Source organism: Acinonyx jubatus, chromosome A3 (assembly GCF_027475565.1).
Source record: "Acinonyx jubatus isolate Ajub_Pintada_27869175 chromosome A3, VMU_Ajub_asm_v1.0, whole genome shotgun sequence".
Classification (NCBI taxonomy): Eukaryota; Metazoa; Chordata; class Mammalia; order Carnivora; family Felidae; genus Acinonyx; species Acinonyx jubatus.
Genome location: NC_069388.1, coordinates 71,370,410 through 71,388,168, shown reverse-complemented (window position 1 = coordinate 71,388,168; position 17,759 = coordinate 71,370,410). Strand labels below are relative to the sequence as shown.

At 36.9% G+C, this 17,759-nt stretch overlaps 1 protein-coding gene across 6 annotated transcripts in view; it reads right to left on the bottom strand.

Annotated features, from left to right (window-relative positions):
* ACYP2 (acylphosphatase 2) overlaps positions 1–17,759 on the bottom strand; it is a 274,964-nt gene that overhangs the window by 142,267 nt on the left and 114,938 nt on the right. For 5 of the 6 annotated variants that reach the window (XM_053200598.1, XM_053200599.1, XM_027072448.2 and 2 more), the window contains 2 exons: positions 11,468–11,484; positions 9,950–10,059 (listed from right to left, as the gene is read on the bottom strand). In XM_053200598.1, coding sequence (XP_053056573.1) covers positions 9,950–10,059; positions 11,468–11,484 — 127 coding nt within the window. Of the gene's footprint in view, positions 1–50; positions 107–9,949; positions 10,060–11,467; positions 11,485–17,759 lie in introns of all 6 variants that reach the window. The other variant, XM_027072447.2, reaches the window with a different exon arrangement.

Here is a 17,759-nt window from a genome sequence, read left to right as displayed (position 1 = left end):
CAGCCTAAGTGCCTGCAGAACCAAAAACAAGGAGAAGCTAGTCAGCTTACCTCATGACTACACAGAAGACTTGGGATCTGGAGGCACCAGGTAGGAAAGACAGGACCTACAGATTTATCATCTGGGAGGTTTCCCAACAAAAACATCATCTCTCCCTCAGAATTTATGGACAATTTCCTTAAAAGTCTGTTTATTCTTGGGGTGCTTGGTGGCTCAGTTGGTTAAGTGTCCAACTTCGGCTCAGGTCGTGACCTCGCAGTTCATGGGTTCGAACCCTGCACCGGGCTCTGTGCTGACAGAGCCTGGAACCTGCTTCAGATTCTGCCCCTCCTCTGCCCCTCCTCTGCTCGCATTCTGTCTCCCTCTCAAAAATAAATAAACATTAAAAAAAAATTTTAAGTCTGTTTATTCTTGGCTGTCTGTTCATATTTATGAATAAAAGAAGAGGAAAGAGAAACAGTGCAAAAAGCAGAAGGAAACAAAATGAAAAAACGCACACACAATACCATCAGGGAAATCTGAAGAAAACAAGGACAAGACTCTATGAAGCAGACACAACAAAATTAATCAGAAAGTTGGAAGACAAAATTGAGACAGTTTCCAGATAGTAAAGTTTGGAAGCTAGCACAGAAAAAGAAAGAAAAGAAAAGAAAAGAAAAGAGAAGAGAAGAGAAGAGAAGAGAAGAGAAGAGAAGAGAAGAAAAGAAAAGAAAAGAAAAGAAAAAAGAAAAATCAAAGAATCATGTCCATAAGCAAGTTTCAGAAGAGGACAACCAAAAAGAGAGCGGGAAAGAAATCTTCAAAGACACAGAAATTCTCCTCCTCCCAGAGCCCAGCATTTCAAATGAAATTAAAACATGCGCTCTGGCAGAGGACTGAAACACAGAAAAAGAAGGATACACTGAATATCTAAAACATTTTCTGAGGAAAATAAACAGATATATTTTCCAATCCCTGGCATGAGAAAGACATCAAATCTCTGGGCAGTCTCACAAGAAGTCATGGAGCTATGCCTTCAAAATTCTGGGTGGATGATGATTTCGGGGCTTGGGATTTTAAAACTCGAACAATCCATCAAGTATGAGTGTAAATGAAGGCGGTTAAGGGTTCAAACTTTTTGTCTCTCTCATATCTTTCCTTGTGAAGCTAGTGGAGAATTAGACTTCAACAAACAAAGGAATAAGTCCAGGAAGATAAAAATATGATTGAGAAAACAGGAACCCACTCCACAGGAAAGGAACAAAGGGAAGCATGAGAATGACAGCTGTCCAGCAGGCACAGACCCAGACTGGGGAGAAGACAAGCCTCAGGGAAAGTGTAACAGACTTTTCACTCTGACATTTGGAAATAGATCTGCTGTAGAGTTTAGAAAAATATATTGATGGGTATATAGAGTTTCTGTTAGAGAAAAATAGTAAAAGTCTTAGAGACTTAGAGAAAGACTTAGAGAAAACTCTTTCAACAATATGAAACTGCTATTTTGTGGCTCAAAATTTTGTCAAACATTGGTAGTTTCATATTGCTCAACCTAACTTACAGGTGCATGATATGATGTAGGAAATTCGCTTTAATACTCTAACAATGAGAAAAGTAAAAGAAAAGTTGGAGGAATATGTGAAATAAGAATGCCATAAATTGTTATTGAAACCAGGTAACAGACACATGATGCTCATTGTCCCATTCTCTCTATCCATGGATCTGCTTGAAAATCCCGTAATAAAAAGGGACAATTTAAAAAGGACAATACCAAAACGTGCCGAATTTCAATAATTTCTCAGACAGCTGAAGGAAGTTCCACTGAGCAACAGTCAGATGAAATCTGGTTAAAGAACCACTGGACACAGAAAAAAAAGTCAGTGCAAGAGCCTATCTACACTAGAACTTCACTCACAGCGGGGCAGGAAACATCACAGATGTCTCACATCCCCTTTCCATCCCTTCCTTTCTGCACTGACTCTGCTGATTCCAGGACTGAATTGTGCAACAAAACACGGCTCCTGCAAGCTGTTACAATTCCTTACACCCACAATTAAATAAGACAACCATTTCTCACTGCCCATCAATTTCCTCCCAGCTCATTTCTCATTTTGTCTGAACTTAGGTTCGGGATTCATCCTTCTATTCACACTTTTGTAAATGCCCTCAAACCCTGCTCCCTCACTTCTGCTCCTTATAGCTGGCAACAACCAAGCCCTGGATGAACCCCACTTCATGCCTCTACTGCATACATATCCAGAGAACTAAGTATTATGGGAGAAAATCACCTAAACCAACTGACAGGCTTAATGTTATATTTATTATCACAAACTGTAAACTGGCAATTTTATTATCATTGCCATTTTAAAAGCAGCAAAATTATTTTCAAGAAGCAAGGTGTAAAACTGACAGCCAATTTCACAACAAAACGATGCATGTTAGACATTGTAATGTTATCCACAGGGTACTGGAAAAAATAACTGCTATGTCAGAGTTCTACATGAAACAAAGATATTTTTCAAGAATTAAGGTAAAATAAAAACACGTAGAGACAAACCAAAACTGAAGTAACACATCACCAGCTGCCCAAATGAAGGAAAATACTAAAGAACATTTTTTGGCAGAATGGAAATATTCCTACACAGAAGCTCAGAGAATTAGGAAGGAAAAAAATAACAAAACAAATGGCAAATATATAGAATACCCCCCAAAATACTGACTTTTAAAAAATAATTTCTTATGAGTTTTAAAATAGGTCATTAAAATTAGCATCTAGGGGTGCCTGGGTGGCTCAGTCGGTTGATGGTCTGACTTCAGCTCAGGTCATAATCTCACGGCTGGTGGGTTGGAGCCCCACATGGGGCTTTGTGCTGACAGCTCAAAGCGTGGAGCCTCCAGATTCTGTGACTCCCTCCTCTCTCTGCCCTCCCCTGCTCGCACTGTGTCTCTCCCTCCCTATCTCTCTCAAAAATAAATAAACATTAAAAAGAAATAGCATCTAAATAAATAGTGAGTTAAATGAACTTAAATAAATAGCAAGTTAAATGCTAGAGATGTTGCATTATTAGGAAAAGAGTAAAGAGATAAATTAATATCAAATTTTGAGCAGTTATGGTTGTATGTTGTATCTCTAGGAACTAATAAAAGAAACAAAAGAATATATAACTTCTAACAGACAAAAAAAGTGGAATAATAAAAAATAATCAATTTAAATAAAGGCTAGAAAGAAGAAAAGGAAAACAGAACTAATAAGACAAGGGGGAAAATACAGTAAGATACACATTTAATTCTAAACATGAATGATTCCATTAAACTTAAATGGATAAATATACTAATTTAAAAACATGAGATACACATATAAAATATATTGAAATACACTTGAAACTAATATAACATTGTCCATCAACTACTTCAATAAAAACAAACAAAAGCACACAATGAGAAGGAAACATTGAAATTAAAATAATGAAAAGATACTCTATGCAAACATATATATAAATAAAGTGTACATATCTCTGTTAATACCAGATAAAGTAACTTTAAGGCAAAAAACATTATTAAAGATAGAGAAGGACACTGGATATTTAAAAAAAAACACATACCCAGAATGTCATTTGTTATTATTTGAAGAGGAACCAAAAATGAACTTATAGACTATCCAGAAAGCAATGAAAAGAACACTTTTTACCCAACCTATGTAACAAACAAAAGCTGTATTTAAGGGCAAATGCTTAATCATCTTCATTACTGACTTAAAAAGATTAAAATTAGGGGCACCTGGGTGGCTCATTTGGTTAAGCATCTAACTCTTGATTTCGGCTCAAGTCATGATCTCCCAGTTTTGTGAGTTTAAACCCCACTTCAGGCTCCAGCCTGACAGCATGAAACCTGCTTGGGATTCTCTCTCTCATTCTCTCTGCCCCTTCCCCACTCACACACTCTCTCTCTTAAAATAAATAAACAAACTTTTCAAAAAATATCTTATTAAAAAAGAAAAAAAAGACTAAACCTAAAGGGAACTACAATTCATGATGAAGACTTAAAGAAAGATCAACAAAGAAATAAAGAGGGAATTAGTAAAGATGAAAGTTGAAATTAATGACTGGAAAACCAAAAAAAAAAAAAAAAAAAAGGAGAAATGATTAATAAATCCAAAATGTTGTTTTAATTTTTTTTAATGTTTATTTATTTTTGAGAGAGAGACAGACAGAGCACGAGCAGGGGAGGGGGAGAGGGAGACACATTATCTGAAGCAGCACAGAGCCCTATGTGGGGCTCTAACCCACAAACTGCGAGATCATTATCTGAGCCGGAGTCCGACTCTTAGCCGGCTGAGCCACCCAGACGCCCGCAAAATGTTTTTTTTTTTAATATATCAACACATAAATCCTTTCTAAACCCAATTAAGGAAGAAGAAGAGAATCAAATTATATAAGATTAGGAAAATTTCAAAGAACATATAACCGCAAATACAAAAGAGATTTTTAAAGTATAAAATCCATGACAAGCAATTTGAAAACCTAGAAAACCTGGATAATTTCTTAGGAAAACATAAATGAATCTGGGAAAAGTGGAAAATTCAAACAACCAATTACAATACGCTAGATTGGGGGACGCCTGGGTGGCTCAGTCTCTTGAGCAACTGACTCGATTTCGGCTCAGGTCACCATCCTAGGATCATGGTATAGAGCCCAAAGTCAGGCTCCACATTGAGTGTGGAGTTTGCTTGGGATTATCTCTCTCTCTCTCTCCCTCTACCCCTCTACCCTAATGGTTCATGCTATCTCTAAAATTAAAAAAATAATAATAACAATAACAGAAAGAAAAACAACCAAAAACAAAAACAATTGGTAGCCCACCATTGAGAAGGTACAAGGACCAAGTGATTTCATAACTTGTTTCAGCTAACTTAATAACAGAAATTCCAATATTATTCAAGTTATTCCAGAATGAAGGAAAAAATGGAAAATTTCCTAATACATTTTATGAAGCCAACAAAATTTTAACACTAAAACATAATATAGTAAAGAAAATTTTTTAAAAGAAACCATAATCCCTCTTATAAATATAGATGCAAAAATTCTAAATAAAATATTAACAAGTAATATTCAGCTATGATTCAAAAGAATAATACTCTGTGACCAATCAGAGCTTAATTCAAGGAATGCAAAGTGAAATTCAATGTGATAAAGTACATTTAATGAAAATCGACAGCAAACTATTCTACTTGGTGAAACAAAACCATTTCAAATACAATCAGACAGGGATGCCCACTATTGCTATTATTCAACATTGTCTTGATGGGTCTGGCAAATGAAATGAAAAAAAAAACATTATTTTTTGTTAATTACACACTTGTGTACTTAAAAAACCCAATAACTATAGTTTAACCCTCCCCCCCAAAAAACTTAGTAGAATTAATGAGAATATTTGATAAGGTAACTCTGATGTAAGATAAACATACAAAAGTCCTTAGGCTTTCCCTATTATAGCATGGGAAACAGAAATAGAAAAAATATTCCATACACAGTCATGAAAAAGGCAATAAAATATTGTTATGGAATGAATGTGTCCCCCCCACCCACCCCAAATCACATGTTGATGCCTAATCCCCAATGTGATGGTATTTGGAGGTGGGGCTTTGGGGAGATAGTTAGATCATGAGGATGAGGGCAGACACCTCATGAATGGGATTGGTGCCCTTATAACAAGAGACCAGAAAGCTGATTGGCTCTCTTTCTGCCGTATGAGGACGGAATGAGAAGTTGGTAATCTACAACCCAGCCGGGGCTCTCACCAGAATTCGACAATGCTGGCACTCTAATCTCAGACTTCCAGCCTTCAGAACTGTGAGAAATAAAGTTCTCTTGCTTATAAACCACCCAGTCTACAGGACTTTGCTACAGTAGCCCAAACTAACACAAAGACTTAGGAATAAAGTCAGCAAGGAAAGCACAAAATCTTAATGATGATAGCCATAAAACCATACCAAAGGATAAATTTAAAAATCTGAGAAAATGAAAAGACATCCATATTCTTAGATGGGAAAATTTAAGAACAATTCTCTTAATGTCATAAAAGTGTGGAATTAAAAAGCAAGTAAAATATGGACTCCTAAAGAGAAAAGGAACATTAGGTAAAAGCTAAAAAAATCTGAATAAACTATGAACTTCAGTTAATACTAATACATCACTACTGGTTCATTAATTGTAACATAAGTATCGTACTAATATAAAATTTTAATGGGGGAAAGTGGGTGAGAAGTACATGAAAACTCTTGGTAGTATCTTCACAATTTTTCTGTAAATCTAAAACTTCTAAAAGGTAAAGTTGGGGCGTTTTTAAGATTTTATTTTTAAGTAATCTCTACACCCAATGTGGGGTTCTCACATCCCTGAGATCAAGAGTTGCATGCTCTACTAACTGAGTCAGCCAGGCACCCCTAAAGTTTATTTTAAAAAGCATATTTGTAAGACAAGCAGGGAAGTTTAAAAAAAAAAAACAACTATAGTTTCAATTAAATGGATAAAAGTATCTTAAAGTTTAGAGAGAAAATAAATGCCCAAGAAAGCAAATAAATGAATAAAAAAAAAATAGTGAAGGGAAATAACCTATAAAGCCAGTATAATTAAATCAATATGGAGTATTAGTCTAGGAATAGGTAAACAGATCTATTAAGGAAAGAGAACAGAACCCAGAATCCAGAAACAGAATCCAGTTTACATGTGATTTTAATACATGATAAAAATGTATTTCAATTTGATGGGGAAAGAGTGATTATTTAAAAATAGTGCTGGCACAACTGGCTGTTACATCATGGTAGAAAATAGTCCCCAGTCTCATATTCTAAATAAAAAACAAATTACAGATGGAATAAATGCTTAACATAATAAATAAAGCGTCATAAAGGTAGAAGGAAACCTAGGGAACAACATTTATGATCTGTTTCTTAACCAGAAAGAAAAGATAACTATATGTGAGTTTATAAAAATTAAAAACAATTCGCGTCGCAAAAAAAAAAAACTATCATAAATAAACAAAACTAATGAATAGGCAAAGGATAGAATTGGGAAAATACTTGCAAAAGAGATTACAGATAATGAGTTAGTAATCATTACCAATATACAAAGAGCTCTTAAACATTGGCAAGAGACAAGCAGCCCCACAGACAAATGGGTAAAGGATGTGAAAGGGAGTTAGTTCATGAGAACAAACCCACATAGCCACGAGCATGAAGATGCTCAAAATAACCAGTAATTAGAGAAATGCAAATTACAGTGAAAAAATACCATATCACTCTACACCCAATCAGATCAAAGAAAAATTAGACAGCAATAATACCAATTGCCCACAGGATGAAGAGAAAAAAATGTAAATTGTTTACAGCTGTTTTGAAAAGCAGTCTGACAAATATTTTTAAAATTAATAGTACACAGATACGTCAACCAACAAACTGCACTTCTGGGAATCTATCTCCCAAAAATAAAATCACCAATAAAATGTTTATTATAGCATTGCTCTTATTGGAAAAAAAAAAAGAGAGAGAAACAAAATCAATTTTCAGAAATAAGGTAATAAAAAATGGTGCACTAACACTGTCAATTATTAAGCAGCCATTGAAAAGAATGAATTGAAGCTCTACCATCTGACTTGGACAGATTTTCTGGGATGTATTTTTGTTTTGCTTTGGTTTTTTTTTTTTAATTTTTTTTTAATGTTTATTTATTTTTGAGAGAAAGAGTGAAAGTGGGCGAGGGGCAGAAAGGGAGTCACAAAATCTGAAACAGGCTCCAGGCTCCAAGCTGTCAGCACAGAGCCTGACGTGGGGCTCGAACTCACAAACTGTGAGATCATGACCTGAGCTGAAGTCCGACACTTAACGGACCGAGCCACCCAGGTGTCCCTGTTTTGTTTTGTTTTTTAATTTCAGTATAATTGACATATGGTCTTAGGTGTACAATAGAGTGATTCATCAATTCTGTACATTACTCAGTGCTCATCATGAGTGTAATCTTAATCCCCTTCACCTATTCCACCCATCCCCTTACCCGCCTCCCCTCTGGTAACCATCTGTTTGTTCTTTATAGTTAAGAGTCTGGTTTTTGGTTTGTCTCTTTTTTCTTTGTTCATTTGTTTTGTTTCTTAAATTCCACACATGAGTGAAATCATATGGTATTTGTCTTTCTCTGACTTATTTGGCCTACCATTATACTTTCTAGATCCATCCATGTTGTTGCAAATGGCAAGATTTCATTCTTTTTTATGGCTGAGTGATATTCCATTATATATACACCACACCCTCTTTATCCATTCATCTGTCAATGGACACTGGGGCTATTTCCATAATTTGGTTATTGTAAATAATGCTGCAATAAACACAAGGGTATATATATATCTTTTTGAATTAGTGTTTTCATTTTCTTTGGGTAAATAGCCAGTAGTGGATCAGATGTATATGAGAAGGTGAATATGGAGACAAACATGGGAGGAAACCCACCCAGTTGCCAATATAGATTACTTGTAGAACTGAGAAGGAAAAGTGGGTGTGCAGGGGTTGAAAAGAAAAATTGGGTAGCATGTATGATATGATCATATTTATGTTAAGGATATTAATCAAAAATGGCTACAACGTGGATTAGGATATAACATGATAGGCATGAGAGTCAATCTTCCATGCAGCCTGCATTCTCAATACCTCATAGTCATTTGGCACTTTCTCATCCATTGAACTGTTTACAATAGAAGTCTCAGAATTTTTTCTTGTATGCTTGTGTGGCAATCCTACTGATAATTATTATTTTTCATTAACTGTTAAAAGAATTTTATGAAACTAAAATTGTAGACCCCACTTTCCAAGTTGGGGTACAGTTTTACACAAAGTATGTACTTATGCATAAAAAAATTAGGAAAAATAAGGAGTCAGTGGTTATATATTTACTGATTGATGAATGTCTATAAAATGAAAAAACTAGTTACAGAAGAATATGCATCAAGTATTCTATTTCAGTAAAAACAACCAAACCCTAAATAAATGCTTAAATAGTTTTAAGTGAAAGAGAAAGCTTCAGAAAGTATTCACAAAGCCACAGGCACAGGTGCCATCAAGGGGAGGGAAGCAGAGGGGAATGGGGCAGATTACTAGCTTAATTTTTTTTTTTTATCTCTCAGCATCTTACTACTTCACTTATTACAATAATCAAAAAAGTATTACCTTGAAATCTAAAAACATTAATGAGAACAAAAATAAATTGCAAACAATAAAATGAATTAAATTGGGTATGATAAGATCCATTGTGTAGATTAAACGAGAAAACCTATGTGAAGTGTTTAGCATATTGTCTAACATTGCAAATACTCAATAAATGTTAGCTCTTTTTTATTAGGAAAAAAAAGACTACAAAGAGTAGTGGAACTTACAAAAAAAGAAGGCTTTTGAATGTGACAGGGCACTTTTTTCTATGTTACTGAATCTGATCTCTTTTGGAATACAAGGATTCATTATCATAACCATATAGCTCACAGAATACACTTTCATCAACAGCAAAAATAAAATTATAATTACATAAATAATATACTTAATAAAAAGGAGAGGGCAGCCTTTTTGCCTTGAAGTCTACTTTAAGAACTTTAAGAACCATCCAAAGGCACTATGCTTCTTCACAACTACTTTGGATAAGAGATATGTGGGCCCAGGATGCTTCTCCCAGGTTAGAAGAGACAGAACTCAATTCAAATAGACTAGAGAGTGACACTATTGTTCTTTTTGAGGGCCTGCCCAAGTGGGAAATCCATTCCTACATGTACAAATTCCATTCCCAGATCTGAGGACATCCTTACTAGTATGCCTAAAAACATGTGAGTTGAGTTATATCCACAAACTGAATTTGGTCCATCAATATTGTTCTTACTGTCCAATGAAGCATTAAAAAAAGTTCATAAATTGCATAAGTGCATTATTAGTCTTGCTACTTACATGGAGTTGACTTTGTCTTCGGGGCCTTGCACTTGGCCTGTCACAGTCCCTTTGCTGGTATTCTTCACCCAGCCAACCACTCCTATTTTCCTAGCCTCATCTTCTGTGTACTGGTTTCAGGAGAAAATATGAGAAACAAAATCCAACATCAAAAACTGACTGACAATTTTCTTTCCTAAAATATAGTCTATGCCAAAAATTGTGTAGCTGACCTGCAATCATACCTCTGTTCACAGGAATCCTCACTTAAGTGGTATATTTTAGTAAATTCCACTTTCAGTAAAGACAAACACATTATAAAACAATAAACTGAGAGTGGGAATTACTTCAGAAAACAGTTTCCGTGATGTGTTTTGGGATCCATAAAATTCAGTTGCATTGCCCCCATGCCTGCTAACAGTGAATTACATTGTCTGGTTCCAAAAGATGATCACTCTGAGATTTTCAATCACTGAGGAAAAATACGGAGTTATGATCAATACAAAGAATTCAATTAAAAGATTCTGATGTCTTCCATTGGCTGTGGACTTGCCACACACACGTTGTTAATTGTCTATAGATAAGTTTATTTCTCCTATTATTCTTAACAGTTTTTAAAAATTCCTTTTCTCAGTTCCAAATTCAGTTATACTACTGGCAAATGAAAACCTAGCAACATTTTGATTTTGAACTATTTTAACTATATCATACTAAATTCTTGTAGATCTCATCTACTGGAAATTTTTAAAAATATGGTCTTCTGTTTGGAGGTCAGAGTGACCAAGAATCTATACACTCTACATCCCCAATTAAATGAAGCAATACAACCCACGATGGTTATAGCCAGAATTTATGTTGGAGCCAGTTCTGAAAATAATAATGAAAAGAGAGAGAATCCGAACTGTGGGGGGAGGGGCTATCTCAAAACAAGGAGACTTTACTGGTTGGGAACATGTTAGAACCCTCAGAGGTTAAGAACAGACAGGTAATAAGCTAGTGACTGCCAGCTGAAATAGTAGGTAAAAACACACGCACATTTAACTTTTAGGAAAAGAGTATATTAACAAAATTAAAAAATGTAAAGCAATAAGGAGTCTTAACTTCTAAAAACCGAGAACCACTTCCTTATGCAACATGAGCATTTTTCATTTTGCAATTCAAGATACAGACATTTGCCTGGAGGGGGTTCTTCGATCCAGAACAAGGGGAAGATCCCATACTTTGTATTCTATATACCTACCCAAAACATTTAATTTGATTATCCCAGTAGAAGTACTTTTGAAACTCATACAAAACATTAACTAAAAACGAGGCAGGCTGAAATGTTTTTAATAGACTACTTTTAAAAGACAGCTTTAATCAAAAACTTCAAGCAGTAATTTGGAAGAAATACAAATACTTCATTTGCTGTCAAGGATGGAAAATAAGCAGTAGGCTAGCACTAAGTAGAAAACTGCTCTATGTCTGTGAATAGAAATAACAGTAGGGAGAAAATGGCAAAAAAAAAAAAAAAAATAGTGAACAGACTTACTGACTTACCATTCTGAAGCAAACACCTGTATTAAAAAAAGATGAAAAGAAATGTCAGTTTGTCTACCTTTAAAAAAAGGTATATATTTCCTGACCTAATTTTTATCTAGTCCATTAAATAGTAAGTAAATGAAATGAACAAAACCTTTTACGTCTGAACATATTCAGAAAGTATTTTTAAAAATTGTTTTCTTTTAAAATAAAAATGAAAAAGGAAGACTATTTTTGGAGAAAGATAGTAATATTCTGAAACCAAAGAATCATGAAATGCCACACTGCATGCTCATTCCATTTCAAAAAAGTAAACAAAACAAACTACTGATCACAAGGACAGTTGAGTATATTTGGCATAAAATTTATACATCCTCAGCTTTTAGAATTTCTTCTTTAAGTGCAAGGACTAAATTCAAGTTAGAATGTAATAAAAACATTTCTGTTTCCATTTTAATTCCACATTCTGGAAAGGCAAAACTACGGGGATGGGAAACTGACGAGCTGTTGCCAAGGGCTGAAGGAAGAAGGGGTGCTGTAAAGGGGCAAGAAGGACCTTTCTGGGGTGAAGGCACTGCTCTGCATCTCATCTGTGGTGAGGGTTACAGATCTGTATGCATTTTTCAAAACTCATTCAACTGTACGCTAAAAAGGGTGAATGCTACTGAATTTAAATTATACCTCAACTGAAAAAAATATTTTTTAATACATTGGGAAATCATAAGCGATAGATCAAACCAATATTCAAAGAGGCCACAAGATAGTGCTTCCACCTACAGCAACTGAGCCTGCTTTAAAAAGAGATAGAAGGGATCAATGGCTTAGATAATCTTATGTATTTTGTAAGCAGATTTATAATAACAGGGGGCATCACTTGTTTCTTGACAATAGCACATTGTGGTATCAAATGAAAATGAAGGAAAAGCATAGTAAAGCAATAAAGACAGGATACATCACAAATGGAATTTTTATAGGGCTATAAAACATAGTTTAAAAGATACATACAAAGTGAGGAGAAATGATGAGTGGCAAGTATTGATCTGAAGGGGAATCAGAAAGGCAATTTGTTAGAGGGAGGGAAAGAGAGTAGCTTGCAGACATAAAAGGAACTGGCAGAACTTTCAAAGAGAAACTTGAGCTAAACCAGGCCATGTAGAAGAGAGGGACAAAAAAGGAGAGAAAACAGGCAGCACTGGTGAAAAGTGTGCAGTTGTTTTATCCTAAGCATGAGCAGATCCCAAAAGACGCTGACCAAGAAGACTTGAAGGTTTTGGTCCAGGCTGTATTGAGGATATTCCCCTGAGGTCCTTCTCAGTGAGCACCACCGCCCCCCGCCCCCCCCACAATGTCAGCATTATGAAAAGAAAGCCAGGCAACTGAAGTAACCAGAAATGGAAAATATCTGGCCCAGCTCTTTGCTATTCAAAGAGTATTCCAATGCCCTGCAGCGCCAGCAGAACCTGAGTTTTTTAGACAATCAAATCTCAGGCCCCTCCCCAGACCTACAGAAACAGAAGCTCTGCAGGTGGAATCCAAGAATCTGGTTTTAACATGCTCTCCAGGTGATTCTCATGCCCACTAATGTTTAGAACCGATGGTTGGCACTACCTCAAAGAAAGGCCTGGGAAAGGTTTGAAAAGGATTTTTATTTCCAATCAAGAATTGCATCATAAAGGGGAAAAGTCTCATAGGGCCCTACAGATCAGATGCATTTCCCAGTGACGCTGTTCAAGTTCATGTTGGTAATAAATCATGACCTTGCATAGCAATGTTGCTTCACCTATCTTACAAGTCAGCAGCACTACATGAAAGAAGCTACAGACAATGAAAAGGCAAAAACACCTCCCCTGGTGTCAGAGCAGCCCAGGTCTCCTTAGACTGTCACTTAGCTAAATATCCAAAAACATGTCATTGCACTCCCTTTACAAATTATTTCTAGCCCCAAACTTCACTTAAGACTCACTAAAATAATAACAACAACAACAACAATAATAATAATAATAGTTCTGATTCAACTGTTTCTAGAAAAATGGGTAATGGTGTTTTCATGTCCTAGTCCAAATTATCATAATCTCTCAACAGCCCCCTTAACTAGCCTCTGTGCTTCTAGTTCTGCTGTCCTACAGTCTAGTCTCTATAAAACACCCAAGGTGATTGTCTTAAGTAAAGTCAAATCATTTTCATCCCCAGCTTAAAACCCTGTACTGACTCCCCATTACACTCAACATAAAAGGTATCCTGGTTGCCACAGCCTGCAGACTCCCTCTGATGAGTCGTCTACCTCTTATTTTAGGACTCCTCTCGTGGCACACTCCATTTCAGCCGAATTTGCCTCCTTTGTGCTCCTCAACATGCCAAACATATTCCTGCCTCACAGTCTTTGCATGTATCATTCCCTCTGCCTAAAATGTTCTTTCCTCTGATCTTCTCATTATTCAAGTCTCTGCACAGATATCATCTCCTTAGAAATATGTCCCCTGACCAATTCACCTAAAACAGCAATGCACCCCATGTTTCCTGTATAGGCATAGTACTGATTACATATGACATTATAATGCATTTATTTGCTTTTTTAAAAATGTCCTGTCTTCACTGTAAGTTCTATTCTGTCTTGTTCACCACTGTGTTCCCAGAACCTAGACCAGGACTTGGCACATAGTTGTTGAATAAATGAATGAAAGACAAACCAGCTGATACATACTTAAGTGAAATATTTAACTCTCCTATAATAATTTGCTATTAATATTGCAAATACACATATCAGCATATTGATTAGACTTTATTTCAAAGTGATGATAAATTTACTGCATTCCAGAGTTGAAAAGAATTTCAAGAATTCTGTGTTGATTCTAGCAGAACATTACCTAAATGATAATACATAGCGCTGTGAAAATTAGTAATGGGAAATTTCACTAAAATGGATTCAGGAGGTTTCAGCAGAGGGAGCTCTCATGCCCTACCACTGGTAGTCATTTGCAGACCCAACAGGAAAGGAGAGACTTGACCTTACACGTACTGGACCATGCACGTGGATACTACTTTACTACTCCAGCCCAAGAAAGAAACATTTCCTCAGCACCACCCCTGTCCCATCCAGGGCAACAGCTCAGCCAATGAGAAGCACCATATTTGTAGCTCCCAGTTTACGCTAGTGGACTTTCTGTTTAACAGCTTTCCCAACGTACCCGTTTTCTCCTTAAAAAAATCATGTGTTCCTTTGTTGCCCAGGCTCATCTAAGGTTGTGACCCAGCTTGTTTGTCCTGACTTATAATTCTCTTTTATTCCCAAATAAATCCATTTTTGCTGGCAAAATAACTGGCAGTTTTAAAGTTAACATTACCTGTATACATACATAGTATATATGATACAAAGGATAGTGAGAAGCCACTAGATAATGCCTAGGTTGACCAAAAAAAAACAAAAAAAAAACAAAAAAACAAAAACGAATACAACCACAAGAATGGAAAAGAAAGAAAATCGGTCATCTTATAGAACTTAGAGGAGCAAGATCTGGTGGTGATTTTTTTTTACATTTCTATTTTTTAAAAATTTCCTTAACGTTTATTTATTTTTGAGAGAGAGAGAGAGAGCGCACGTGCGCGTACGGGAGGTGGGGAGGGGCAGAGAAAGAGGGAGAATCTGAAGCAGGCTCCGGGCTCTGAGCTGTCAGCACAGAGCCCAATGGGGGGCTCAAACCCAAGAGCTGTGAGATCATGACCTGAGCTGAAGTCAAACCCTTAGCCAACTGAGCCATCTAGGTGCACTGCTGGTAGTATTTTTAACTGTGAGTGATAAGGGCACACACATATTTATTGAACAAATCCTAAAATGCTAGAACTAAAGAACTGCCATTTAAGTGTAAGAGACGTAACTTTAGGCTAAGTTCATATTGCTTCACAAACTGGGTCAAAAATGGAAGTGTTGCCCATTACTTTAGGCAGTGACAGATGGACAAAAAAAAAATCATAAGACTGAAATAAATCTTTCATGTGTGAAAGATTTAATGTGTACTTAACAGAAATTTAGCTTGTCTTGGTTTCTGATCTAATGTTTTGAGGTTGAAACCATGGAGATCAAAGACTCTGTAATATGTCCTTCTGTGTCCCTACTTGGGAAAGAATACAGAATGTAATAATTATTCGGTTAAATTTATTTAATATATGAACATCTGTGGCAGACACTGCCAGCTGCCTACACAAAATCCATCTTTCTCTTCTACCTTTCTAACAGACTCTGATTTTACTTGGGGCAGCAACATGCCTTTCTGTATTTCCCATCTTCCTTGAAAGAGGAGTGGCCCTGAGATGTGAGACAGATTGCTGCTTGAGGATTTCAGGAAAGCTCATTGACAGGACTGACTCAGCCAGGGGTTTTGCCCGTATAGTCTTTCCTCTCTCTTCCTGACTGTTGAATGAATATCATGATGGAGCTATAGCAGCCTTCTTGAAACCATGAGGGAAAGGACAAGGACATTATAGTGGCCTTGACCCTGACCTGGCCCCTGAGGGAAGGGACAGGTGAGGAATGGGGAACTACTGATAAAGGGAATTGTGAGAGAGGGACCCTTTTTGGGGGTGGCAGAAATGTTCTGGAACTAGATAGTGGTGATGGGTACAAAAATATTCAGACTATTGGAAAAAATCACTGTATATTTAGTATGCTATGAACACTTTAAAAGGTGAATTTAATATTATGTGAATTATATCTCAATCTGTCTCTATCCGTAGAACAAGGGCAGTCATTCTCCAACTCTGGTCACCATACAACATCCCTGACTCTTCCTATCACTCCACAACAAAACGCTCTGGGGAACAGATCATCTTGACATACTGCAGCCAGAACTCTGGTTGAGCTCTCTCTAGATTTGATGACCTATGTCTAGAGGAGAAAGCTTCTTCAACCCTGTAATAGCTCCTTCTTTGAGAAGGAATATCTATTAGTGTGACACTCCTGACCATTCTACCCTGTCCCTACTCCTCACACACAGACTTATCTAAGTGTTACATTTGGAAGAAGAAACAAGCATTGCCCTGGTGCTTTCTCTTCTTCCTTCTCTGGGGAGTACATTACGCTTGGGGATCATCACTTCTGCTTTGCTTGTCAGGGGAGCCCTGCCTATGCCTGGGTGAGTGTGTTAATTCTGCAGGAGAGATTATTACAAAGTCCACTTACCTGAAGATTTCTGCTTTACTCTCTTATTTGTCAACAACTCACATAATGAAGAGAGGTGTTATCCAATGGGCCCCTTAACCATAACCCTCCTTTTAAAGGCTTACAAGGAATGTGCATCAAGAGGTGGCAGGACATCCAACCCATTAACTTTGTGAAGCAGTGAACCATGCGAGAATTAACCATTCAAACCTCCATAATCCACTTTGAATTTCCTCAGAATCTTTCTGAGTCCTGATCCCTGGTTTGAAGCACGCTGTGCAACAGAGAGGGAGGTCCATAAAGAAAGAAAAAGCCAATGTGGAGATAGATTTTCTGCAGTTTTACAGCACTAGCTGGAACACAGCACTCTTGGGACAGGGCCTGTGTTGGAAGAGATGCTTCTATGGGCTCCCATGGCCTCTCTGCACCCCTTCCACCTCACTTGTTAAAGAGAAGGGGAGCTGATATGACACATGCAGCATTTTTTTGTTGTTGTTTTGTTTTGTTTTGTTTTGTTTTGTTTTGTTTTGTTTTGTTACAGACACACTGCTCTGGAAACTGGGGCAGACATCAGCCCCTTCGGTTATGAAAGACTCCAAACACAATATGCTGCTGAGTCGAGGCTCAATTGGCTGTGATGACGGTGGAAAGATGTGTCAGTGAGAAACTCTGAGGTGAACATTTGCAAAGTGAATCTTACTTTAAATTCACAAAGGGGGGCGCCTGGGTGGCGCAGTCGGTTAAGTGTCCGACTTCAGCCAGGTCACGATCTCGCAGTCCGTGAGTTCCAGCCCCGCGTCAGCCTCTGGGCTGATGGCTCAGAGCCTGGAGCCTGTTTCCGATTCTGTGTCTCCCTCTCTCTCTGCCCCTCCCCCGTTCATGCTCTGTCTCTCTCTGTCCCAAAAATAAATAAACGTTGAAAAAAAATTAAAAAAAAAAATTCACAAAGACACACTGCTATTTAAAGAAACCATGATGCATTTTAAGCATCAGCATCCTTTCATGTAAAATCAAATTTTCATATTGTAACGTACCCCTTCATCCTGGGATCTGACTGCATGTGTCAATTTTAAATGCAGGAAGTCATCCAGTCACTACCTTACAAAGCAGCCCTTACTGATGTTAAACATCTTTATTTTTCAGAAAGACCTTCCTTTA